Here is a 26,139-nt window from a genome sequence, read left to right on the forward strand (position 1 = left end):
CCACAAACCTCCCAGACTTTAATGGTGTCTAACCACAGTTTCAGGATCATCCTTGGTTGTTTTGTTTGCCAGATGCAGACTAATGATTTGACCTCTCAGAAAAACAAAAATAAAAATCTTTTCCAGGAAACCGATGGACCCTCTGATGTGGCTGATTATGGAATGAGGAGCTCCTCTCTGCACCAATTACAGGTGCATAACTTTGCAGCTGAAACACACAAATCCCTGCACTGGTTGTTCTGACCTATTTGTTTAGTTAAATGCAGGTGGTAGGTTTTATGTTTTTGGCCCAGCAGCCTACGCACTCGAGCGTGGGCGTTCGACTAGGCACCAACCTCAGTCACTGATGTACTCTCCGATCAGTGTAAAGCATTTTACAAACATTTGATTAAGACTTGTAATAAAGGGGCATAAAGTGTCTCCTTTAATTGCACATTGAAGGAGATGCAACAATACAAGATCCAAGTATGTGAAGAACGCAGCACAACCAGTGGTATACAAGTGTAAATGTGTTCATTGTAGCAGCTAACCGAGGAATCGTCCACGTTTACTCGTCATTAGCTTGTCCTTCATGCTGTCACTGAAAGAAAAGAGAAACGCGTGGTTAAATAAATGTATACTCATATATGTTTTGATGCCTAAGTTGGAGATTCTTGCATCATAAAAGCATAGAAAAAGGGTGTAGGACGAATAAAACATGCGTTGTGTATTGGTCTTACTGCACTGGACTGGGACCTCCAGCGGTATGTAGTTCTGCTTGCAGAGATGAACAAAAGCAGCTGCTAATCTGCAGGGGGCTCTGGAGGAGCTCAGCTGACATACAGACAGGAACTGTCCAGGATCCACCTAAACATCGTAATCATGGTCGTGCATCCAATTTAAGAAAAGAAACAAACCCGTGTGAGTTTAGAACACTTTATCTCATCTAAAAATACTTTAATTTGTTTTTCTTTCTGGGAGATTTCAGGCTGATTATTGAAATGTATTTATTTACTCTCCCAAAGAGATATGGAGCTAGAACAGTCTCATAATTCACAAATGCACACACCGTTTCACAAATGCACACACCGATCCGCAAATGCACACACTGTTTCAGAAATGCACAGAACAATTCACACGTGCGTAGGACAAGATATACAAATGTATTTTTGATGCACACACAAATATAACCTGATTTACAAACAACAAAAAAACATTTGTAAATGAGGTTATATTTGTGTGTGCATCAAAAATACTTTTGTATATCTTGTCCTACGCACGTGTGAATTGTTCTGTGCATTTGCGAATCGGTGTGTGCATTTGCGAATTATGAGACTGTTCTAGCTCCATAAAGAGAGGTCTTTTCTGCGTGAGCACAAATTACATAATATGCACAGCTATGTCTCTGTCTGCACGTTGTTTTCTACATGAGGTCTCTCTCTCTTTCCTTAATCCTGGACAAAGACTCTTTTTTACTTAGGAGAGGTCAAGGCCGCTGGCATGTGTCGTGCCAGACATGTGTTTTCACACTCTCCACATACTTCAGCAGTTCTCCCTCAGATTTTTCTCAACAGGGAGCATTGACAGTCACGAACTTCTTTACGCTCCTTAATCTATGAAATTGCTGATTCATGACAGCTGTGCTTTGGCACTTACCACCCTGAAACAGGCACCCAGTGGCGAATCAGGAAAGGAGAACAGAGCGCTGCAGCTCACGAGGCTCGGTGCCGCCGTCGACGTTGGATCTGCTGTATCCGGAGGTGCGATGCACTTTGGTCTCAGCTGTGACGTGGATAACCCACAAATCAACAAAGCTCCAACGAGCACAAACATTAAAGGATACTTGGTTGTATTATTTTATTTAGTATCTACCTCCAATCTTTAAATCTTACCACCTACCTGCCAACTGTGGAAAAAATCCTCCAATGCTGCAGCTTGAGATCCGTCATGCAGAGGAAAGTCATTGAATGCATCATTGTCATTGGTCCCCAACAGACCGGTGGATGCACCTGTGCAGACGACAGCAGACGCAGACAGCAGAGTAATAAGGGCGTGGAGTAGGAGTGCACCCATGCACGTGTTTGTAAGAAGCCATCCTACCATGTGACCATCCATCCAGAGTGAAGCTGCACAGCTCGAACGACGGATCACACGAGAGTGACGGTCCATGCTGACTGGACACTTGCACCATGTTTGACCCTCTGCTCACGGTAAGCCCGTCATCGCTGGAAAACGTGTGTGAGACGGCGTTGCTGCAGTCCACCTTCACCTACGACACAAACACTTTATCCGTCTTCTGCGTTCGCACAGACCTGCTATACAGTCACTTTCTGATAAAGCTGTGTAACATGTGAATATAAGAAGAATTTGATGACCTGGAAAAGCTCATAAAACATAAAAAAAAAAAAAAAAAACAACACAATGTTGGGATATCTGCAAAAAACAAAAGCCTGAAAGTCAGTGACACTAAAAACAGAAGCACATGGAGGAACATCTGTTAACATCTCAGCATATAATTGCAGAGATCTTGAATGCCTCATCATCTACTACAGTGTATACTTTCATCAAAAGAGTGAAAGTGACCCATGTTCTGAGGCTACAGTCCTCCTGCAGCGGTCGCAGGTTCGAGTCCGGGCCTGTGGCCCCTTTGCTGCATGTCGTCCCCGATCTCTCTCTCTACTCCCTTCCTGTCTACACTTTGAATACAGGCCACTAGAGTCACAAAATAAAAAATATAATAAAAAACTCTCTTTCAAGAGTGAGAGTGTGGAGGAGGTATTATCAAGTACTATTGTGTAATGGATGTCGCTGCATGGGCTCAGAAACACCTCAGAAATCATTTCCTGAGCACAACGTTCACCAACTGTTCACAATGTAGGCTCTGCCACACAAAAACATCTGTGAACATGAAAATGCTGCCTTCGTCCTTGAACCAGAGATTATTCAAAATGGACTCAGGCAAAGTAGAAAAAACTGTCCTGCCATCATATCAACTGAAATCTGAAATTCAATTGAAAAATTAGGAAATTGTGGACGCTGCAGGCCCTGCGATAGACTGGTGACCTGTCCAGGGTGGACCCCTGACTCTCGCCTGTAACAAGCTGGGATAGATCCAGCAGACCCCGGTAACCCTGCAGAGGATGGATGGATGGATGGATGGATGGATGGATGGATGGATGGATGGATGGATGCTCTGGCTGAATTTCAGATGTCAGTTCAAAGCCTGCATCTGCATCTGCATCTGCGTATTGGTGCCGCTGGAATGAGATTCCCAGCTGCTCCAGTGCGGGCTCTAGGGTTTTGGTCGGCCTAAGCAAGATTTTGTTTGTGCCCTCCAAAACACTCCAAGCGCAAACGCCATATCAAATGCACTGCTTAATAATAAATGAACAAATAGATGGGCAAATAAATGATCAATAAATCTCTTACTTGTTTGAAAATGTATTAACTTTCAGTAGGGAAAAGAGTTTGTGCAATATATTTATGTGTTAATAAACATTTTCTCACTTTTATTCAATTTGATACGTTTTTCTATGCTCCATTTTGAATAAAACATTGGTTTATGAAATCATTGGATACCGTTTTGATCTAAAATTTACCCCGGGGTTGTACTAGTGGCGTTATATTGCAGCCAGTACTAACAATGCTCCCATACCCCTCCAGTGTGCTGCATGCTGATGGTGTGGTTGTTCAGGTGCACCAGCAGGAAGGTGTCCGAGTCGCTGTTGAGCACCAGCGTGAACGACCGCTTGCTGCCGACGTCCTGGGCCAGGAGCAGTGGACACGGGGAGGGCAGCTCGTACAGACGGCCGTCAAACGTCACCACGAACCGGCCAGCCACCAGAAGAGCTTGGTCTGTTTGCACGGAGACAAGAACAGATATGGGAAAGCAGTTTTATAGAAAAAGCATGTAAAGTTGTCGTTTCAACTTGACAGCTTCGCCACAATCAGTTTCCTTTTTCCATCGAGGCCGGTGAGCTGCCCCGGCCCGGCAGACACCACATCATCATTCCTGCTCAAATTAAAGATAAAGTCTTACATCTTTGAGATTGCTTTGTGCTGTAATGCTTTCCCGCTTTGCAAAAGGCAACAATCTCTGCAGAGGTTAGTTTTATTTGAGGTGCATGGTTCACATCAGCATTCATTCATATATTTTTATTCTGAACAGCAACAGCAACATAACCCTGTTTTGTTTTGTTGTAACTTTAATGACAAACTTCTCGTCTTTCTTTCACTCCAAACGCAATGTTTGTGTCACGTACTTGAAGAACGAAATCTAAATTCCAGTCACTCGAACACAACCACAAAAAAGCACAACTCAATTACTGGTATTAAACGTGGTGAGGATGCACATGATGCTGGCCCTCTTTTTCCTCTGGTCTTGTGCGGATCGGGTTTGCGAGATCTTCAACGGGAATAACACAACTGGATGTAATTTACAGACGGTTGCCAGCCCACTTCAATCAAGCCATAAAGAAACCATGTGAAGAAGAATGAGGACAGGTACATGGTCTGAAGAGCAGCCCGTCAGGTCAAAACCAGAGAGAGAACATGTTGAATCAGTCTTGTGAGGCATTGAAAAGCGGTCCTACTCAGAGGTGGGTAGTAACAAGTTACATTTACTCCGTTACATTTACTTGAGTAAGTTTTGGGAAATTCTGTACTTTTAGGAGTAGTTTTTAATCACTATACTTTTTACTTTTACTTGAGTAGATTTGTGAAGGAGAAACTGTTACTCTTACTCTTACTTGCTACATTAGGCTACGTTGATCTGTTACTTTTCTTTTATCCCTTTTATCCGCGTAAATCTCATGACATCACTGGGTGATTCTTTGGGAAAAATGTTTGTTTTTGCATGTTTTGTCACATTTACACGGACTCAAAGACACACACAGAGTTTTTATGAGTTCATGGGCTTGTTCTAGTTCTGCCTGGTTAAAAAAGAAAAGTACAAAGGCTTGACATTTTGTACTACTTGTGCTTAATTTATTTTTTTATTCTGTTATTATTTTACTTATTTTATTATTTATTAAATTACTTGAATTTATTTTAAGCTTATTTTAATTTAAGCTATATTTTATTTTTTATTAATTTTAATTTATCTTATTATTTTATTGATTTAATTTGCCTGAAGATGATTATTTTGTACTTTTGTCTGTTTGAATGGACGTGTTAAAAATAATAAATCAGACGTTACTCAACAGTTACTCAGTACTTGAGTTGTTTCACCAAGTACTTTTTTACTTTTACTCAAGTAATTATTTGGATGACTACTTTTTACTTCTACTTGAGTCATATTATTCTGAAGTAACAGTACTTTTACTTGAGTACAATTTTTGGCTGCTCTACCCACCTCTGGTCCTACTTCTGGACTCCGGTGAGATATTATGGCACTTTTCCACTAGTACCTACTCAGCCCGACTCGCCTCCACTCGGTTTGGAGCCTTTTCCACTAGGGGTCTAAAGTGCCGAGTAGATACTTTTCTGTAACTACTCTGCCGAGGTTCTAAACGGCTGAGTCGGGCTGTATTTTAAGTTATCACACTACATGCCACCGATTGGTCAGACGGTTGGCCAATCAGATGTCTGAGTCAGGATGTGACATCATTTCAAGAGCGACTCGCGGCTTATTGTTCATTTTTTTTGAAGAACGGCAGCACAGAAATCTGTTCCGAGGTCAAATTCCGAGGTGAAGACCTTCTTAATCCTGGTGGCTGAGGAAAATATCCAGAGAGAGCTAGATGGGGCCATGAGGAATGAAAAAATATACCAGGAGCTCAGTCTGCTCAAGGCTACAAACGGACTTTTCAGCAGTGCCGAGACAAACTGAAAAAGTTAAAAAACGATTATCGTGGGGTGAAGGACCACAATAGCCAGAGTGGGTCTTCTTCGTTGGTGTTGCACAACCGAGTACGTCACAGCAGTTTTGCTCCAACCCGCTTACTTCTGATCTGGGTATCGAAAAGAAACGAGGCGTGGCAAGTCGAGTCGGGCTGAGTAGGTACTAGTGTAAAAGCGGCACTACTGACCAGAGGAGAAGACTCGGCTGCTTTCCCAAACTTGACCGACAGAACCTTTATTATGTGCACCAGCATTAAAACCCGGCCTTACGTATGAAGGGGCTGTCCATCATCTTCCTCTTCAGGCGGTAAAACTCTGCGCTGGGCCTGACAGCAGCGAGGGCCTGCAGGGGCCTCAGGAGCCACTCCTCCAGGAGGATCTCCGTCAGCTCCGCCTCAGCCGCCCTCAGCGAGGACACATGCGGCAGCGGCACTGAGACGCTCACCGCACATTCTCTGGAAGAGAAAAAGAAAAACTGAGACGGGATTTTGGCCAAAATATCTTGATAGAACCAGTTTGTCTGTTTTGATCTAAACTATGTTTCAAGCTTTCACTCTCACACAATCTGAGATGGGAAAATAATAACATAAATGAACTGAAATAGAAACATTTTACTAAAATATCAAATATTAAAATATGAGATGAGTAACTGGTGGAGAGTCTCTCATCTTTGGCACATAGATGTCAATGTCGGCTCTTTCCAGAACAACCTTCATCAAAAACTCATTGCCCTAAATAACTCAGAGGTGTTTCTGCGCAGACTTGACTTGACTTCTTGTTTGTGTTAAACTAGTTCAGGTTCATTTCAGGATACGGTCGTGGTTTTAACCCTGACAGGTCAAATGTGTCTAACAGTTGCTGGAGTATAGGGTGTAACAATATATTGTGCCACGAAATTTCGCGATACAAAAACGTCACAATACGTGTCGTGGAGGTGACAAGGTGTATCGCGATATTGGGTTATTAATATTAATCTATTGTGTTGACTAGAAACGCGCATCCGACCGCGGCCGCGACCGCACCTCGACCCGGGAACCAAAATCTTACTCCGCTCAGAAGAAACTAGTCCCGTCTTGTGGTCCCGTTTTGAGCTCTGAACTTTTACTTTTGTAAAGCTGGTGTAGAGTTAAGCCTTACCTTATTAAATTAAACCTTTTTCAGGTTGTGAGTAGGATAAACATGCGGGCAACTTCTGCTGAATTCCAGTGTACTTCAATGTCCGCTCAACAGCGTAGGATTTTAGAACATCAACACAGCACCTAGTGCCGCACTGTCACTCCGCCCAATCTAAAACAGACTAATCACTACAGATAAACTGACTAGTGTAATTATAGTCCCTGATTTACACCAGAATATAAAGAATATATTTATAAAATAATGAATTACCAAAATAACCTTCTTAACAAAAATAAATCTCCTCTTACACTTATAAGGTGAGCATGAATCAATCTTTTTTATGATGTAAAATTGTATGTATTTATTTACTTTTATTTATTTATTTAATTTTAGTTGTTAAATTAGAAAGAAAAAAGCCAAATCATACATGAGAGAAACTATTCAGTTTGTGGCAAAATATGTTTACTGAAGATGCATAATGCAAACCTGACATTTACTTTTAGTTCAGTTTGTGGAAAATGGTTGGCCTGGCTTTCTCTTTAAAACTTAAACATTTATAAAGCATTACAAACTGTAACAATAGGGCAAATGCACAGCATTGTTTTGTATTGTGTGTCTTTCAAATAAAAGACAATTTTTTCCAGTCATATGTTCCTCATTCAAGATTGTTAAAAAATACTGCTATAATATCGTATCGTATCGTTATCGTGACCTCAGTATCGTGTATCGTACCGTATCGTGAGATTAGTGTATCGTTACACCCCTATGCTGGAACTGATTAACTTTTTGTTGATGCTTGTGACATTAATTGTGGCATTACAAAATAAAAGTGTCATGAAATAAATAAATATACCAATAAGAAATCATTTGTCATGAAATAAAAAAGGTTGGCATTTAAAAAATAAAGATTTTATTTATTCATTTTGTATTTATTTCATTGTCATATTCATTTATTTAACTGAATATTTAATCATTTAAGTATTTATTACATTTTGAATGAAACAGCGTTCCATACAAATGTAACAAATTAACTAGATAATTTAAAAGCTTAACTTTTTTTGGACTCTAAAAATTAGGTTTGGTCACGTAGCTGGCTGTAGATGGTTAAAAAACAAAAATAAGAAATAACAACATGAAGACTTTGCTCCCTCTCTGACATCGTTACGCAACTTTCATAAAATAAAGGTCTTAAAAAGCTCCTCCAGCTCTACCGTGACGAAAGGCCCCACCTTGAGGAGAACTTGTACAAAGACGCCAGTTGTTTCCTGACTCCAGACAGCGCTGAGGCTAATCTGGTTTCAGTCCAGGAGTAGGTTTGTTGGCCGGCCTGATTGACAGAGAAGTACAACAATTTACTCATATCACTGAAAAACTTGTAGATACAGTTTAAGGTTCATAACAATGTTATTTTTTTAGTTTTATCCTCAATTCTTGATGAAGATATGACCTGAAACACAAGTCAGTCCCTGATTCTACATAAGTTCATCCAAGTACTCGAGTCAAACACGAGCTATCATTGACATGCTGATCAAGTCCATGATCGTAAGTTTGGACCCAGTGGCGCTGATCAGGAGGCAGGATGCCCAGCTGGAGGTCTCAATCTTCCTCACCAGGTCCAGGGCGGTGGTCAGTGCCGCGGCTGCAGCCTGTGAAAGCGTCTTCAGGTGGGGGTTCTTCTCCAGCAGAGCAGCCAGGACGTCCACCAGCGTGTCCGTCCACGCCAGAACCGTTTCCCTCCACACCTCCTCCAGCCTCTGGCCCGTCACGTCCTGGTACACGCCTGCCAGAGTGGCCAGGGGCCCTGAGGACGGAGCACAAACATGCGTCTTTTAAAACTGGACAGCATGCGTTGGTGCGGGCCTCCTGGGCAGAGGTGTCAAGTAACAAAGTACAAATACTTCGTTACCTTACTTAAGTAGAAATTTTGGTTATCTATACTTCACTGGAGTAATTATTTTTCAGACGACTTTTTACTTTTACTCCTTACATTTTCACGCAATTATCTGTACTTTTTACTCCTTACATTTTAAAAACAGCCTCGTTACTCTATTTAATTCCGGCCTTTAAAAAAAACTATCCAGTTAAATTGCTCCATCCGGATAGAGTGAATTTGGTTGTGGTTGTTTCAGATGTTCTTGTCCAGTTTTGTTCTTACATCCGTTGCCCTCAGATTCCTGCAACTAAACTTGGATGTACATTCCAATAAAGGTTAGGATAAATGATAACATGCCTCTGAAGTTTGACTTTTTTCACCATTACAATACTTATAGGCAACTAGTCATCATATCTCCTGCTCTCTGAAACCCATGTTAATGCTCAATAGTACACATATATGGTTCTTTAATATATTTGCATTACACTATGATGCATTCATTTTTAATGGCTTTTGTCCTAAATTGCTTTTTTCCCCCTTCATTACTTTTACTTTTATACTTTAAATAGTTTTGAAACCAGTACTTTTATACTTTTACTTGAGTAAAAAACTTGAGTTGATACTTCAACTTCTACGGGAGTATTTTTAAACTCTAGTATCTATACTTCTACCTGAGTAATGAATGTGAATACTTTTGACACCTCTGCCCCCCGACCCGATACTCACTCCTCAGCTCCTGCTGCCCCAGCAGCGCCGCGTGCTGCAGCAGACCCAGGAAGCGAGGCAGGCTGCTGGTCAGGGCGTGGCGCAGGGGGCTTCGGTGCCACAGACCCAGCGGGCCCCGGGCCCCCCGCTCCAGCAAGGCCTCAACCTGCTCTGAAACGTGAAGAGGGACTGCACTCAACTCCTGCAGCAGCCGGCTGTCTCTGGACTGGAGAAGAGAGAACGCCAGATTTAAAGCTGCTCTGCACTGATCTCCTCAGAGTCGGACTTCATCACCTAAGCACCAGGTAAGCACCGTTCCTCCTAAATTCCTGGCTTGTATTATTGTTACCTGTTTTCTGAATTCAGCAATGAACTGCTGTAACCTCCTTATTCTCTCCACGAGTTTATTCTGTATCCGAGAGCTTAAATAGTGGATTCGTTCCTGTGAAATAAAAATAAGAATACCTACTTAGGAAGCGTGGAGAATAAAGCTGTTGATGCTTTGTAGTCAGGGCCGAAAATTGAAAAAGCCCCTTAGAAAACAACATGGTAGGCATTTTTGAGGAAAAGCACTTTCTCTATTGTTTCTGTATGATTTTTTTGTGCTGAATCCATTTCTGCCGTATGCTAAGCTGTCAAAGTTATCGTTTAGCCATAATTATTGATTAATTAGCACAACTATTGATTTGTCGTCTAAAGTTAGAAATGGTGATCAGTTTCCTATTTGTCAATAGTAGATATATTATTGCTTGGTATCAATGTAAAGGGGACCTTCTCAGCTTTTATCTGAGCCCATGGTTGTGTTTTTCTGACAAACATAGAGGTCACACGGCCTCCTTAAACCATAAATTACACACATTTCCATACAATTTTTCACCTAAAATATCTAGTTAATTTTATCTTCTGGGATCAAGAGATATCAACGACCCAAAAGACAACAACCACAATACCCAATGGACTTTGACGAGTCAGGAAATGTATGATATAACCATACTTTTTCTTTGTGAGAAGTTATTATAAAGCTTGAAATAGCTGTAACAAGCTCAGTCCCATTCACCACCATTCATTCTTTGGACCAGCATTTTGTAAAGACTATTATTAGTAAGCAATATTCAAAGGCCTGAGTGATTTTCATCAATTTAATTCATCAAAAGTTTCACTGAACAATCACATTTTTCACCTCCTTGAACCGCCACCTTACTGTGGTGGAGGGGTTTGTGTGCCCGAGTGATCCTAGGAGCTATGTTGTCGGGGGCATTACGCCCCTGGTAGGGTCTCCCATGGCAAACGGGTCCTAGGTGACGGGCCAGACTAAGAACGGTTCACGCCAATCATGGAGGAGAAAGAACAAAGGACCGTAACGTCGCCCGGATCGGCGTCACCGGGGCCCCTCCCTGGAGCCAGGCCTGGGGTTGGGGCTCGTAGGCGAGCGCCTGGTGGCCGGGTCAGCAGTGGGACCCGGCCGGGCTCAGCCCGAAACGGCGACGTGGGCCCGCTTTCCTGTAGGCCCACCACCCGCAGGAAGGACCGTGATGAGCTGGTGCCATGTGGACTGGGTAGCAGTCGTTGAGAGATACCGGCTAGAGATAGTCGGGCTCACCTCCACACATAGCTTGGGCTCTGGAACCCAGCTCCTTGAAAGGGGCTGGACCCTCCACTACTCTGGAGTTGCCCAGGGTGAGAGGCGGCGGGCTGGTGTGGACTTGGTTATAGCCCCTCAGCTATGCATGTGTTGGAGTTCACCCCGGTGAACGAGAGGGTCACTTCCCTGCGCCTTCGGGTCGGGAAAAGGTCTCTCACTGTTGTTTGTGCCTACGGGCCGAACAGCAGTGCGGAGTACCCGGCCTTCTTGGGGTCCCTGGGAGGAGTACTGGATAGTGCTCCAACTGGGGACTCCATTGTTCTACTGGGGGACTTCAACGCTCACGTGGGCAATGACAGTGATACCTGGAGGTACGGCCTCCCCGATCTGAACCCGAGCAGTGTTTTGTTGTTGGACTTCTGTGCTAGTCACAGTTTGTCCATAATGAAAACCATGTTCAAACATAAGGGTGTCCATCAGTGCACGTGGCACCAGGACACCCTAGGCCGGAGGTCAATGATTGACTTTGTTGTCGTTTCATCTGACCTTCGGCCGCATGTCTTGGACTCTCGGGTGAAGAGAGGAGCTGAGCTGTTACCTGATCACCACCTGGTGGTGAGTTGGATGCGCTGGCGGAGGAGGAGGTTGGACAGACCGGGCAGACCCAAACGGATTGTGAGGGTCTGTTGGGAACGTCTGGCTGAGCCCTCTGTCAGGGACATCTTCAACTCTCACCTCCGAGAGAACTTCTCTCGGATCCCGGGGGAGGCGGGGGACATCGTTCTCTGCCTCCATTGTCGATGCCTCCATTGTCGAAGTTGTGGACGCAAGGTCTCCGGTGCCTGTCGTGGCGGCAATCCTAGAATCCGGTGGTGGACACCGGAAGTACAGGATGCCGTCAGACTGAAGAAGGAGTCCTACCGGGCTATGTTGACCTGTGGGACTCCTGACGCGGTAGATACGTACCGGCAGGCCAAGCGAGCCGTGGCTCGGGCGGTCCGGGAGGCAAAGACTCCGGTCGTGGAGGAGTTCGGGGAGGCCATGGAGGAAGACTTTCGGTCGGCCTCGAGGAAATTCTGGCGGACCGTTCGGCGCCTCAGAAGGGGGAAGCAGTACTCTGCCGGCACCGTTTACGGTGTGGGTGGGGAGCTGTTGACTTCAACTGGGGACATTGTCGGAGGATGGAAGGAATACTTCGAGGATCTCCTCAACCCGACTGACATGCCTTCCACTGAGGAAGCAGAGAGTGGGGACTCTGGGGCGTGCTCATCCATCACCCAAGCCGAGGTCACTGAGGTGGTTCATAAGCTCCTCAGTGGCAGGGCACCGGGGGTGGATGAGATTCGCCCTGAGACCTCAAGTCTCTGGATGTCGTAGGTTGACACGCCTCTGCGACATCGCATGGAGGAAGGGGACAGTACCGTTGGAGTGGCAAACCAGGGTGGTGGTCCCTCTCTTTAAAAAGGGGGACCGGAGAATGTGATCCAACTATAGGGGAATCACACTTCTCAGCCTCCCAGGGAAAGTCTACGCCAGGGTACTGGAGAGGAGAATACGGACGATAGTTGAACCTATGATTCAGGAGGAACAATGCAGTTTTCGTCCTGGTCTTGGAACACTGGACCAGCTCTATACCCTCCGCAGGGTGCTCGAGGGTTCGTGGGAATTTGCCCAACCAGTCTACATGTGTTTTGTGGATCTGGAGAAGGCATTTGACCGTGTCCCTCATGCCATTCTGTGGGGGGTGCTCAGTGAGTATGGAGTCCGGGGCCCTCTGTTAAGGGCTGTCCGGTCTCTATATGATTGGAGCAGAAGTTTGGTTCTCATTGCCGGCAGTAGATCAGACTTGTTCCCGGTGCATGTTGGACTCTGGCAGGGCTGCCCTTTGTCACCGGTCCTGTTCATAATTTTTATGGACAGGATTTCTAGGCGCAGCCAGGGGCCGGAGGGGATCTGGTTTGGGAACCTCAGGATTTCATCTCTGCTTTTTGCAGATGATGTTGTCCTGTTGGCTTCATCAGACCAGGACCTTCAGCATGTGCTGGGGCGGTTTGAGGCCGAGTGCGACGCGGCAGGGATGGGAATCAGCACCTCCAAAACCGAGGCCATGGTTCTCCATCGGGAAAGGGTGGCGTGCCTTCTCCGGGTGGGTTGAGATGTCCTGCCTCAGGTGGAAGAGTTCAAGTATCTCAGGGTCTTGTTCATGAGTGAGGGAACGATGGAGCGGGAGATTGACAGACGGATCGGTGCTGCATCCGCAGTTATGCGGTCGATGTACTGGACCGTCGTGGTGAAGAAGGAGCTGAGTCGAAAGGCGAAGCTCTCGATTTACCGGTCAATCTACTCACCTACCCTCACCTATGGTCATGAACTTTGGGTAGTGACCGAAGGGACAAGATCGCCGATACAAGCGGCCGAGATGAGTTTCCTCCGCAGGGTGGCTGGACGCTCCCTTAGAGATAGGGTGAGGAGTTCGGTCACCCACTGGGAGGAGACCCGGGGAAGACCCAGGACACGCTGGAGAGACTATGTCTCTCGGCTGGCCTGGGAACGCCTCGGACTCCCCCCGGAAGAGCTGGAGGTGTGTCTGGGGTGAAGGAAGTCTGGTCATCCCTGCTGAGGCTGCTGCCCCCGCGACCCGGGAACGGATAAGCGGCGGACGATGAGTGAGTGAGTGAGTGTTACTGTTACTCACCCTTAATAGAGGAGATGAACACCACCACATATATTTGCACTGGCAACATCCATGTTAGCTAGTTGTCTCGCTAACTCGTTGTTGTGGCAACTCGCCACCTGCTGCTTGACTGCGGTATTTCAGCATCCTAACTGCCCACGAATTCCAGCACACAATCACCCACAAGATAGAAATAATATGGTGATATTATACATTTTCTGAAACTGTATGTGAAAGTGAGTATTGCTGTACTTGTTTTTCTATGTCTCTGGTATTCCTAGGTGTCACAGAGTTAATACAAATAAAAATAACATAGGCGAAAATGGTGAAAAATTAACATTCTCTGGGGTTTCTGGGGCTCTATTGACCTCCAAGTATGTCAGAAAAGTTCAACTTTAGGTTTGAAAGAGAGCTATAAATGTCTCCTTTAAAATAATACCAAACACAGTATTATTGTAACTTAGGAATTGCTTGATCTATGAGTCTAAACCAGGATAGGCAACAGCGTTTACAGTCCAATTTACCATATGGGGTGGCCATCTTGAATGTGGGAATATAGAAAACCAGGGGTCTAATTTTTTTGGCATACGGTGGATTCTGGTTTGGGACACATTGATCTTTCAAAAAATGCTGTATGCCATCTTTTCCTCAAAAATGCCTACAGGGTTACATGATTCTGAAGTTACAGCCCAGTCTATTGGCGCTACTAGTGATACCTCTGCAGCGGTTAAACTCTCCAAACAGCCGCTCACTCGGAGCGTAAACCTCCGCCCGGACGCTCCAAGAGACAGGCGTCCTAGACTGCTGCTTCCATTGCTGCCATCCCGTCTCTGCACGTTCATCGTTAACGTGTGGTCGACTCCCACACACACGGCAGCGCTGAGCTGCTCCCTGAGGCCTGCAGGAGGAACAACCAGGACGCTCAGTACAAAGGCAAAAGTTGATCTCTAGGGAGCAAAGATGGGAGGATCTCCACTTTGCAATTTGAAAATAAAATAAATAAATGTCACGTCTGGTGTATGGTGTGGACCCAAATGCAGGAGAGCAGGAGGCAGGAGTAGCAAAAACCAAGGATTTATTTCAGAAAAGGCAAAAACAAAGCGCTGCTTGGCAGGATCAAAAAAGACTGGAGCAAAACAGGCAGGAGACATGGAGGATAACACAGTACAGACCGACAGGGAACAAGGGAATGACAAGACCAGATATACACAGGGGAAAATGAGACACCGGTGCAGACAATCAGGGCAGATGGGACACAGGCGGGGCAAAACAGAAACTGAAAGGCTAGGGGGAATGTCAAACCCTGACATCCCAACATGTTTGGATTTACCGCTGTAATATTGTATTAATGGCTGAGAGACTCTTCCAGACTCACCATCTGTGAATCCTGCAGTGGTCTGAAGGCACCGCCCCCCTAACGTCCCGTTTAGCCAGATCTTCTCCTGGTGGTCCAACCCGGCCTGCACCCGGAGACTGGATCCACCAGACCAGGACAGGGCAGCGCCCCCCATCTCCACACTCCAGTTCCCCACCCTGGTCTGGAAGGTGGAAACACAGTCCTTTCAGATTGAAAACGTATGTTTTTACACTTCATTGTTGCAGTAATTTGGAGACGGGAAACATCTGGATGAGTTCACGTTCGAGGTATTACTAGCTGCTGATCCCCTGCAGAAACTCTCCTCCCTGTTTTAAAATAAGACTGTTATTTACTTCCCTGTTACAGCAGCCGCAGCAAAGACGAGTTATACGATAAAATATGCAAAATAGACATAAAATATAGACATTTCTGGACAAAAGTATATGAGGAATATATATATAAAGTTGTGCGTCACTTTACCCAAAAACAGAGTGCTTCCCATCTTCTAATGCCTTCCAAGCTAATATAAATTATATAAGTTCGTATTTGAATATTTAGCGTGTTTTGTGTCACCCCACACCCAGAGGTGTGTATTAAACAGAGGACATATTTCTCCCTCTAAGATTACATAGTTCTCATTTCTCAACGCAATATACTATAGATACACATTAAAAAAGAGCTTTTTCATGTGTAAAGTTTATATATGTTTCCCGATTCACACAATTTATATGTTTTCGCATGCTGTTCCTTATTTCCCTACTTTATGTTAATGCTGCTGTATCAATGTGAATGTCCGTGCTGTGGATGAATAAAGGCTTATTTTATCTACACTGTTCACACCTTTCAATCACCAGCCCTTCAGAATAAAATACCGTAGCATGACTACAAACATGAGAATAAAACCGATTTATGAAATGTAGAAAAAAAAAGGATACGATAAAAGACTAATTAAAGGATTGTTGAAACAGAAAAAACATTCTCTGATGCTTTTTAAAAGCAGGGTGGGGGTTCCCTCTCTCCGGGCCATACACACACACACACACACACACACACACACACACACACACACACACACACACACACACACACATAACCACACATAACCACACAGACATATACATACACACACACACACACACACACACACACACACACACACACACACACACACACACACACACACACACACACACACACACACACACACACACACGCGCGCACACACACATAGACATACACACACACACACACACGCGCACACACACATAGACATACACATTGGCTTGTTCACCTGCATGCTTGCTCTGTAGTTTTTGGGGTTAGTTAGTCGGGGTAGCCTAGCTCAGACTGTGATTGGATCTCGAGATTTGGGACGATTACTGCTCGTGTTTTGGCCGGTTCCGTGTCGGTTTCGTGTTTCGTTTGTGGTTTTTGTTGCAGATTTCCAGTGCTCAACGTGTACCTCCATGTGTTCTTGCTTCCTGGTTTAGCAGCGGATGTCACCGCATGCATTGTCGGATGTATGTGTATGATGTGTATGCGTATGTACATATATATATATATATATATATATATATATATATATATGTATATTAAATAAAAAAATATAAAAAACAGTACTGCTGAATATCGTCTATAAAAATTATATGAAGTTGAAAAATAAAATAAAAAAACACAGAAACATATTCACTCATCATGATATGATTAGAAAACTTTGAGTAGAGGCTTTTCAATAAAGAGGAACTTTTACTTTGATTTTTAACATAAATGTTGTATTCATCCGGAAAGAAAACGAGCTGTGCACTTTCCCCTCATTCCGGTCTTGAAAATGAAAGATGGTTTAAACATGGACATATACATCTTTTGATGAGGAGGGGTCTAAAATTGGATTTCTTCAGAACTGGTTCAAGTATTGAGTTCGTTACCTCTGAGAAGAGAGACATGTTGAGCCCCTGAGGGGTGGAGGAGTTGGTGACGGCGAGGGTGAAGCTGCACTCGTGAGGGCGGCCTGTGACGGACAGGCGAGACTCGGTGTACAGCAGCTCCTCTCCCGACTTCAGTCTGTGAGATCCTGACCACGACAGAGCCTGACATGGAGGAGTGGAGAGAGGATTATTACAGCAAAGAGAGGAATGTAAGAATACATCATGTAGTTATAACCAGTCCTGTAGAGGAGTGAATCATAGACCAGCCGTAAAGACTGGAGGGACCTGTGGACTCACAGGCTGTGCAGGACAAATGCTCAACAGCACTGTGTGCTCCAAGCGGTCCCTGAGGTTGGTTTGAACTTTGGCGAGGAGTGTGTGTGATGGACAGGGTTCAGGGGACACTCTGTCCAGACCGGCGAGGAGCTGAAGACTGTGCATGCCTCGCAGATTCTTCTGGGAAGAAAACATTAAGAAACATACAGAGTTGTGCTCCAGAACACCAGCCGTTGATCAAATACCTTTCCATAGTATATAAACCTGTCTACCTGGTACTTCACGCCCTGCTTGACAGTACTGTTGCCCCATCTTAACTCTGCATTTTGTGAATATGAGTCCCCCTCCTGGGCCACTGACACGCAGCCTTTGACAGAAGACGCTGCTGGCTGAAGAAACAGACAATAATGTACAGATGGAGAGCTTGCAGGCTCCTCAGACACTCAGCTTCATGCATGCAGGATGCTGGAGATGCGGAGGAGCTGCCAACCTGCAGTGCTGACAGCAGCGCGCAGAGCTGCCCCCTGCTGGAGTTGCTCTGCCACTGCTGGTGCAGGCTGACCGAGACGTTGGCAGGGACCGCACTTTCCCACGACAGATGGGCCTGAAAACACATGATTAAAGTTGATAAGCCTCTTCTACCGGACGCTGGACTGTGAAGCTGCAGGGGACAGAATCCAGCTGATGGATCTGCACCACAGCTGATAGGTGAATTAGCAGCGTTGGCGTTAGGGTTGCCACCTTTCAGAAATAGAAATAAGGGGCGCCCTGATTTCAGCAGCGCAGGAGCCAAAAAAAAGCCCCAAAACTTCTAAACTGCATAAAAATGTGTTTATTTTATGTGAAAAAACAAAATGCTTTGATTTAAAATGCTTTAATAGCATGATTGAACTTTCATGACTGTACAGACAGCCAACCATACTAGCAACTGAAATAGCCTCCTATGCTACTGTATGTCCACATCAGCCCAGATGTATAATATAGCCTACAGGTGAAGAATATGGTGTAAAAGTTAATTTATTTCAATAATTCAACTAGAATATGGTGTAAAAGTTAATTTATTTCAATAATTCAACTAGAATATGGTGTAAAAGTTAACCTATTTCAATAATTCAACTAAAATATGGTGTAAAAGTTAATTTATTTCAATAATTCAACTAGAATATGGTGCAGAAGTTAATTTATTTCAATAATTCAACTAGAATATGGTGTAAAAGTTAATTTATTTCAATAATTCAACTAGAATATGGTGTAAAAGTTAACCTATTTCAATAATTCAACTAAAATATGGTGTAAAAGTTAATTTATTTCAATAATTCAACTAGAATATGGTGCAAAAGTTAATTTATTTCAATAATTCAACTAGAATATGGTGTAAAAGTTAATTTATTTCAATAATTCAACTAGAATATGGTGTAAAAGTTCATTTATTTCAATAATTCAACTTAAAAGGACATTTTTTTCTCAAATAAAGGACAATTCCGTATTTTACGGGACGGGTGGCAACCCTAGTTGGCGTCCTCGTGTACCTGGTGGCTGCTGCGCTGGTCCCTCTGTGAACTGTGGGACACCGTCTGCAAGGACAGCTTGCTCAGGGAGGAGGAAAAAGGCTGCTGCAGATCCAGCTTGGTCTCATTCCTCTCCTCAGAGACACTCCATTCACTGACAACTTTAGCCTGCAGGAGACCAGAATAATAACAACAATAGAATAAAGTACAGAAACCCAAACAGATGCTCACACTCAGCATTTAACATTCGTGAAACTCTGGGATGTATTATAAATACACAGGAATTTCCACTAAACTTCACTTATTATCAAAGGCAGAGCCTGCATCGAGGCCCTCAGTGGAGGGTGGATATTAAATCTAGAAATACATTTGAAATTAATCATTATAACCATCACTAGCAATCAACTCAGCTCCATAACTTTCTGCAAGTGTAACATCTGCATTATATGAATTAAATTAAATTTAGTACATGTCTAAGTTCTGCTGAATAATTCTAAAGCCCTCTGTAATATAAAATCTGTTAACTGCTTTTTGGACGTCGGTCAAGTGAAGTCCTACTTATGAGCAGTTTTAACGACATTCATTTAAAGCAACAAAAAAAAGGACCCAGAATCATTTACAACAGAATAAGCTTATAGCATGAGGTCCTGCTTGAATGGGGTCCAGGACACGTGGCCCGGCCTGACCTGCTCCAGACGTCCGTGTCTTGTCCAGCCCAGTGAGACGCTGTGGAGCCTGGCATGTGAGGAGCGCTCCAGCATCACCTCCAAACAGGTCCGGCGGGGCACGGCTCTCAACTGAACTAATGTCAAAAGTACAAGAGAGAGACTTTGAAACTCTGTAGTTGGTTAGGTTATATGACAGCAGGGAAAAATCAGTTTTAGGAATAATGCACAGGATCTCAAGCTGGGAGGAGGATTTACATTTCAACACAAAAACAACCCGAGGGCGAGGCCAAGAAAGTACAGGAGAACTCTTTTGTCTAAATCATATGAGCCAGAATCTGGACCTGAACTTCCCCCGAGAGACCCAAAAATGTTTGTGCACTGACGCTCCGCATCCGACCGTGCTGGGCTTAGACTGTTCTGTGAACGGAAGGAACCTCAAAAAAAGAGAGGTTCATTCATAATGAAATAGTTTACCCCTCAGTGTCTGGTTCCCCAAGTCCAGCGCTGGCGGAGCGGAGTACAGAGCAGACAAGCTGAACTCGTGGTTGCCCCACACTGCAGCTTGCTGAACATGGTAGCTCCACTTCCTGGTCTCGTACGCCGTCCTAACAGCGACAGCTCTGGGCAGAGACTTCAGCTGCGTGAAGGAGACGATTACTGACACATTTTAGAGGATTTTTGCATTTTAGCAGCTTTTTCTGTGAATAAAAAACATTGTGCATCCGATATGATCATCCTAGTCACAGGGACAAACTTTTCACATATAGATCCTGTATTAAACACATTCTATTGACAGTGAAGCGATTAATGAGCTCAATAATACCTGTGGACACGAGTGTTTCACCTCGACCGTCTGAGTGAATCCCCCCTCGATGGCGGCCAGCTCCCCCAGAGCCCACAGCCGCCTCCGGCCAGATACCAGCTCCAGCAGACCCGCCACGCTGGACTCAGACTGGTTCAGCTGTCAGGAGAAACTTCTTGTGACGTCTCTAGTGAAATCTGAGCGTGGATGCGGCTGGCTAACTTCAAAGATGCACCGTTTTTGCAGGGAACATGTATCTGAAGTAGAAATGACGATGAGAACCCACCTGAGACCGAATGTTGAGCTGAGAGGGAACGTAGAGAAGCAGCCTGGGGGTGTTGTGGGCCACCTTCACCATCAGGTCCTTACTAGACAGCAGAATAATGATCATTTACATGTAAGTGCATGTGGTTTTAATGTCAGGCTTTTACCCGAGAGCTGGGACAGGTGAAGAGCAGAGAACAGACTTATAAACTGTACCTGTGAGGCACGCGGCGTCCCTGGACGATGAGAGCGAGCGAGGAGCTCAGCTCAGGGTTTACAGCCATGGAACACCTCAGCTGTGAGTCGGTCAGCCTCCCCCAAGCCTCCACCTTCAATCAACACCCGGAGAGGTGGTCAGGACAGAGGTAAGGGAGTGTTTGTTTGTTTGTTTGTTTTTGTGCATGTTTCATCTTATAAGAGCACCTGTACGACAGGGATGCGTCTTCCTTGTACGGTGTGTTTCAGCGTGACTTTAGCCTCCTTGGTTCCTCCATGTGTTCCCCATCCTCCTACATCCCCCACCACTCGAACCCGCCGGCCCAGACTGGAAACATCTAGTGAAACACCTCGAAGAGGGCCTGCAGAGGAGATCAGAGCAACAGCAAACACATGGAGCATTTTTTGTATTATTTAAACAAATACCCAAACAACATCATTGCAAACACGCTTGTTTTGGTCATTAAAGTTTTCCCATATCAAAGTATGGTTTCAATTTCATCTAAAAGAATATTTCCTTTATTTTAGTCAACACGAAGCTCTCACGGTTTCATTTTCTTACCGTCACCAAAAACCAGCCAAAGTAGCTTTGGTAGCCGTGACTAAGAGACTCAAGAAAGTAATGACAGTAGAGACAATTAGAGAGAGATTGCACAAGCGACTACAGGTGGAAATCTTAAAGCGACTTCTTCACATATAGAAGCACATGTTAAGTTAAAAGTGAACATTTCCTTTGTGCTGCATCACTGGAATGTCTGACAGTCTACACAGGTAATTAGAAAAGCCCTTCTTCAACCACACCTTTACACTTCAATTCATAGCAGCCAGTTAAAGTGTGTAAAGAGTCAGACACTCAACTTACTTTTATCTCTATTTTCATGCAACTTCTGCCTCTTTTGAGATCTGACATGCAAATACTGGAGTGATAGATGACATTTCAAAGGAGGTCTATATCACACGTCATTAGAGGTGGGTAGTAACGAGTTACATTTACTCTGTTACATTTACTTGAGTAAGTTTTGGGAAATTTTGTACTTTTAGCATTAGTTTTGAATCACTATACTTTTTACTTTTACTTGAGTAGATTTGTGAAGAAGAAACGGTTACTCTTACTCCGCTACATTAGGCTACGTTGAGCTGTTACTTTTCTTTTATCCTTTTTATCCACGTACGCGTCGATCTCATGACATCACTGGGTGATTCTTTGGGAAAAATATTAGTTTTTGCATGTTTTGTCACATTTACACAGACTAAAACACACACAGAGTTTCTATGAGTTCATGGGCTTGTTCTAGTTCAGCCTGGTTAAAAAAGAAAAGTACAAAGGCTTTACATTTTGTGCTACTTGTGCTTAATTTATTTTTTTATTCTGTTATTATTTTATTAATTTTATTATGTATTAAAGTACTTGAATTTACTTTAAGATTATTTTAATTTAAGCTAGTTTTTATTCTTTATTCATTTTAATTTATTTTATTATTTTATTTGTATTTATTTATTGCCTGAAGATGATTATTTTGTACTTTTGTCTGTTTGAATGGTTGTGTTAAAAAAATAAATCAGACGTTACTCAACAGTTACTCAGTACTTGAGTAGTTTTTTCACCAAGTACTTATTTGGATGACTACTTTTTACTTCTACTTGAGTCATAATATTCTGAAGTAACAGTACTTTTACTTGAGTACAATTTTTGGCTACTCTACCCACCTCTGCACGTCATGCAGAAACGTGGACAAACAGTCTTGTGAAGTAGTTGTGAATAGAAGTAGAGTAGTGACATCTGCTGGTCAGATCTGGTTATTGCACCGCATCGGCAGGACATGGTGTGTAGAGGTTAACTATGGAGCAGCACATTGTAGTACATATAGTAGTATAGTAAACATACTACAGAAAGTAAAGCCAACACACGTCACAAAACCTAGGACAAATTTGCCCACATTCCACTTATTTATCCAGCTAAGATCACCTTGGTAACATGTTTATGGGTTTCAGCATCAGACTGTCTCTTCAGAGGTGTCCACCTCTGGCCCTCGAGGGCCGCTGTCCTGCAGGTTTTAGACGTTTCCAGCTTCAGCACATCCTCAGACAAATTACTGTGTCATTAACAGACATTTGTACCTGTCATTGTTTATGTAATAACTGCTATGGGGGTCATGTTGTGGGTCTCTGGAAAGTGCTTAGGGTCTAGAGACGACTTGTGTTGTAATCGACGCTACATAAATAAAACTGAATTGAACTGAATTGATGATGGTCCATTAATTAGAATCAGGCGTGCCCTCGAGGACCAGATTTGGACAAGCCTGGTTGAGGTGTACAAGGTCAGTCCTGCAACAAATAAAAAAGCCAGAGATGTTTTATAGATGACAGCTCGGCCAGATTAGTTAGGATCCAGTCATCTCACACATTTCATAGTATCAATCAGGGAAACCATCCCCAACTGTACAGAGCATTAATAAAAGGTCAAATACATCACTTATATTGGGGTACTTGTTACAATCTAATACATAATCTCAAACACATCCGGCGACATTCATAATTTGGTCTGTTTGGAGTCATAGTGTGAGTGAAACACCTCTATTTGAGCCATTTCCTTGAAAAGGTTGTTGCCTCATCCAGTTATGATCTGTCAGCCATGCAAACGCTTAATATGAAGGATGAAATATGATTTTCCTCAACAAATGTTCCCTACACAGGCTGCTGCTTTGTGTTTCTGTGTCTGTCGTGTCAAGGATTGAAATACTAAACTAAACCACAGGACATGACAGAATGTAAATCATACAGAACTGTAATTTAAAAAGTCCTTGATGGTGATTTTCGTCCATGCACAAGAAAGACTGCATTCCTGAGACTGAAGAAGACAGCTCTGCGTGTCGTGTTGTGTTATATTATTTCTTCTATTTCGATAAAATAATGAAGACATCAGCACGTTTCATTCCTTTTTCCAGAGTGGAAACAACAGTATAACATTTATTGTGTGAATCTCAAACCTTAAGAGACAGCATTAAAGCATGAAGCACACAACCCAGCTGTGAGCGCTACTGACCTTTAAACTGAGCGGTCAGGACCGCGTCCAGCTCGTGTCGTGTGCCCGTCTGATTGAAGCCTGCAGGACAGTAGGAGAGGAGTGCAGCCAGATGTCCGTCAGCAGCGCTGACGTTCACGCCAGATGTGAGCAGCTGGTGTCCGGCCACAGTGAGCTGCGTGTTGAACTGAAGCCGAGAGGAGGCTCCCTGAACGGAGCATCGACCCTTTGACAGGAGACATTCATAAAAATAACACATGATTGCTCCCAGAGACGTGTTTATGAACGATGGGGTTTGCACGTGGAAGCACCTCGGTGTTAAACGGCAGTCCTGCGTCGCGTAGCCACGGCCAGCTGTGCCACACCAGTCCCCTGATTTCTCTGCTCAGAGGGAAACTCTTCACGTCGAGCGTCAGTCCCGCCTCCTGATGTCCACACCAGGACTGTACGGCCAGCGTCCTCCCCTCAGCAGAAGCAACCTCCACCTGCACAGTCAACCAATGTTGCCAACGTGCGCCTGATTAAGTTAATCCGTTATTATTTTGAGAGATCCTACCAGGATGTGGCCGTTTGCAGGGACTCCCAGTTTCTTCAGATGATCCACCGTGTGTCTAAAATCACCCCTCACTCTCACCGTCTCTGAGGTCTTTGCCACGGCGATCTCTTGAATTAACTGAAGAGAAAATGAGTCAACACTGGTTATTGTTAAAGGCCCCTGAAAATGACCTTTGCAGTCGTTTTACCAGCTGGACCTGGAAACAGTCCACAACATGGATGTCCTCTTGATGATTCTTATAGTTATTCCCAGTACTCGAGTTGTAAAAAAAAAAAATCAGGGGGGATGGTGGATTTTATCAAATGGGGACAGATTATTTGTGCTGATTACAAAAAATATATTACAAATAATAATACAGTGACCAAAACACCTGCAGAAATACTGCAGGAATGACATAGCAGCAGTTAAATGCAGCCTTCTGTAAGCTTTAAATATCCACTGGGCTTACATCAAATACATCAAAACACAACAATAAAAAACAGTTTTCTGAACTTATCAATATGACTCTGTCCTTCACAGGATAAGTAAAATGGATCACTGCAAAAACTCAAAATCTTAACAAGAATATTTGTCTTATTTCTAGTTAAAATGTCTCATTTTAGTAAAATAAATCTCATTACACTTAAAACAAGACTCATCACTGGAAAAAACAACAATTTTCACCTGTTTCAAGTAGATTTTCACTTAAAATAATTTTTTTGCTTGGAATAAGAAGATAAATCTTGTCCCACTGGCAGATTTTTCTACTTATTTCAAGTGAAAATTTACTTGAAACAGGTGAAAATTGTCAAAAAGGTTATTTTTCTGGTGATGACTCTAAATGTTGAAATAGCAGTAAAACCACATTCATTGATGAAATGACATAAGGGATGGAAAGGGGGAATGGTAGTTTTACAGGGGGGATGATTTTGACCGTTTTTATTTCAGGGGGAGATGCAATCCCCCCTCAACTCGAGTACTGGTTATTCCTCACTAATTAGAGATCATAAACAGTATTATTATGTAATATTTCAAAAGCCCCTATGTTGCCCCCACCTTTTGGTTCCCCGCGTTGCTGCTGAGAGTGAAAGCATATGAGCCGTTGCCGTGGCGCTCAGAGCTCATCGTCATAGCAGCAATCTCACGCAGACCCAGCTCCCTCAGGCGGGCCACAGAGTGGACCAGATGAAGCGACGCTTCGCTTTGATCCTGCAAGGAGAAGGAAATAGAAACCTGGTGACATGACCCTCCATCAAATACACTGCAAATTTATTTGTAATACAGTTATAACTAGTTCAGAAAAAGACACAAACTTTTTTCTCCTGGTGGTAAAGTTAAGGAAACATTTTCTGTTTCAGGATTCCCCTTTTTAAATGTATTCATTTTGCAAAATGCTGTCATGAAGGCTTTGTAGTGGCCTTAATACCATTACCTTGTGGTCCTTGAACCCCTTTGCAACTACTTTAGAGGTATGCACTGTCCACTTTGAAGACCCATCCATGCCCCCTTTTTCCTCCAGAAATAATAGTGGTAATAATTGTTCAAGTTTAGTCTCAGATGACAGGAGTCATCTCTACAAAGATAATTGTCCCCATGTGCTTCAAACTGTAATCTGGCATTTGCGTGGTGGTTTCAGAGCTGTGTGTTTTACTGTGGAAACTTCTGGCTTCAGCCAGCATCTTTACGAGGTCTTTTGTTGTTGTTTGGGGGTTTAATTGCACATTTTGCACCAGAGCTCGTCCATCTTTGGGACGCAAATGCTGCAATTTTCCTGAGCGACATGGCGGCTGTGGGCT

At 43.7% G+C, this 26,139-nt stretch overlaps 1 protein-coding gene across 1 annotated transcript; it reads right to left on the reverse strand.

Moving 5' to 3' along the window:
* Positions 1 to 463: 463 nt before the first annotated feature.
* LOC133452231 (uncharacterized) lies at positions 464 to 25,578 on the reverse strand. Its single transcript, XM_061731450.1, has 28 exons — positions 25,400 to 25,578; positions 24,365 to 24,481; positions 24,120 to 24,293; positions 23,830 to 24,034; positions 20,994 to 21,148; positions 20,787 to 20,899; positions 20,593 to 20,674; positions 20,328 to 20,465; positions 19,979 to 20,141; positions 19,523 to 19,638; positions 18,858 to 19,004; positions 17,819 to 17,932; positions 17,601 to 17,717; positions 17,350 to 17,508; positions 17,053 to 17,214; positions 15,146 to 15,308; positions 14,487 to 14,668; positions 9,864 to 9,956; positions 9,536 to 9,740; positions 8,547 to 8,737; positions 8,166 to 8,263; positions 6,091 to 6,275; positions 3,635 to 3,834; positions 2,080 to 2,248; positions 1,879 to 1,988; positions 1,636 to 1,761; positions 720 to 846; positions 464 to 580 (listed from the first exon to the last, which is right to left on the reverse strand). Exons 1-28 carry the CDS (start codon positions 25,472 to 25,474, stop codon positions 570 to 572), a joined length of 3,897 nt encoding a protein of 1,298 aa, XP_061587434.1. The 5' UTR covers positions 25,475 to 25,578; the 3' UTR covers positions 464 to 569.
* Between the last annotated feature and the right edge of the window lie 561 nt (positions 25,579 to 26,139).

This window comes from Cololabis saira, chromosome 10 (genome assembly GCF_033807715.1).
Source record: "Cololabis saira isolate AMF1-May2022 chromosome 10, fColSai1.1, whole genome shotgun sequence".
NCBI lineage: Eukaryota > Metazoa > Chordata > Actinopteri > Beloniformes > Belonidae > Cololabis > Cololabis saira.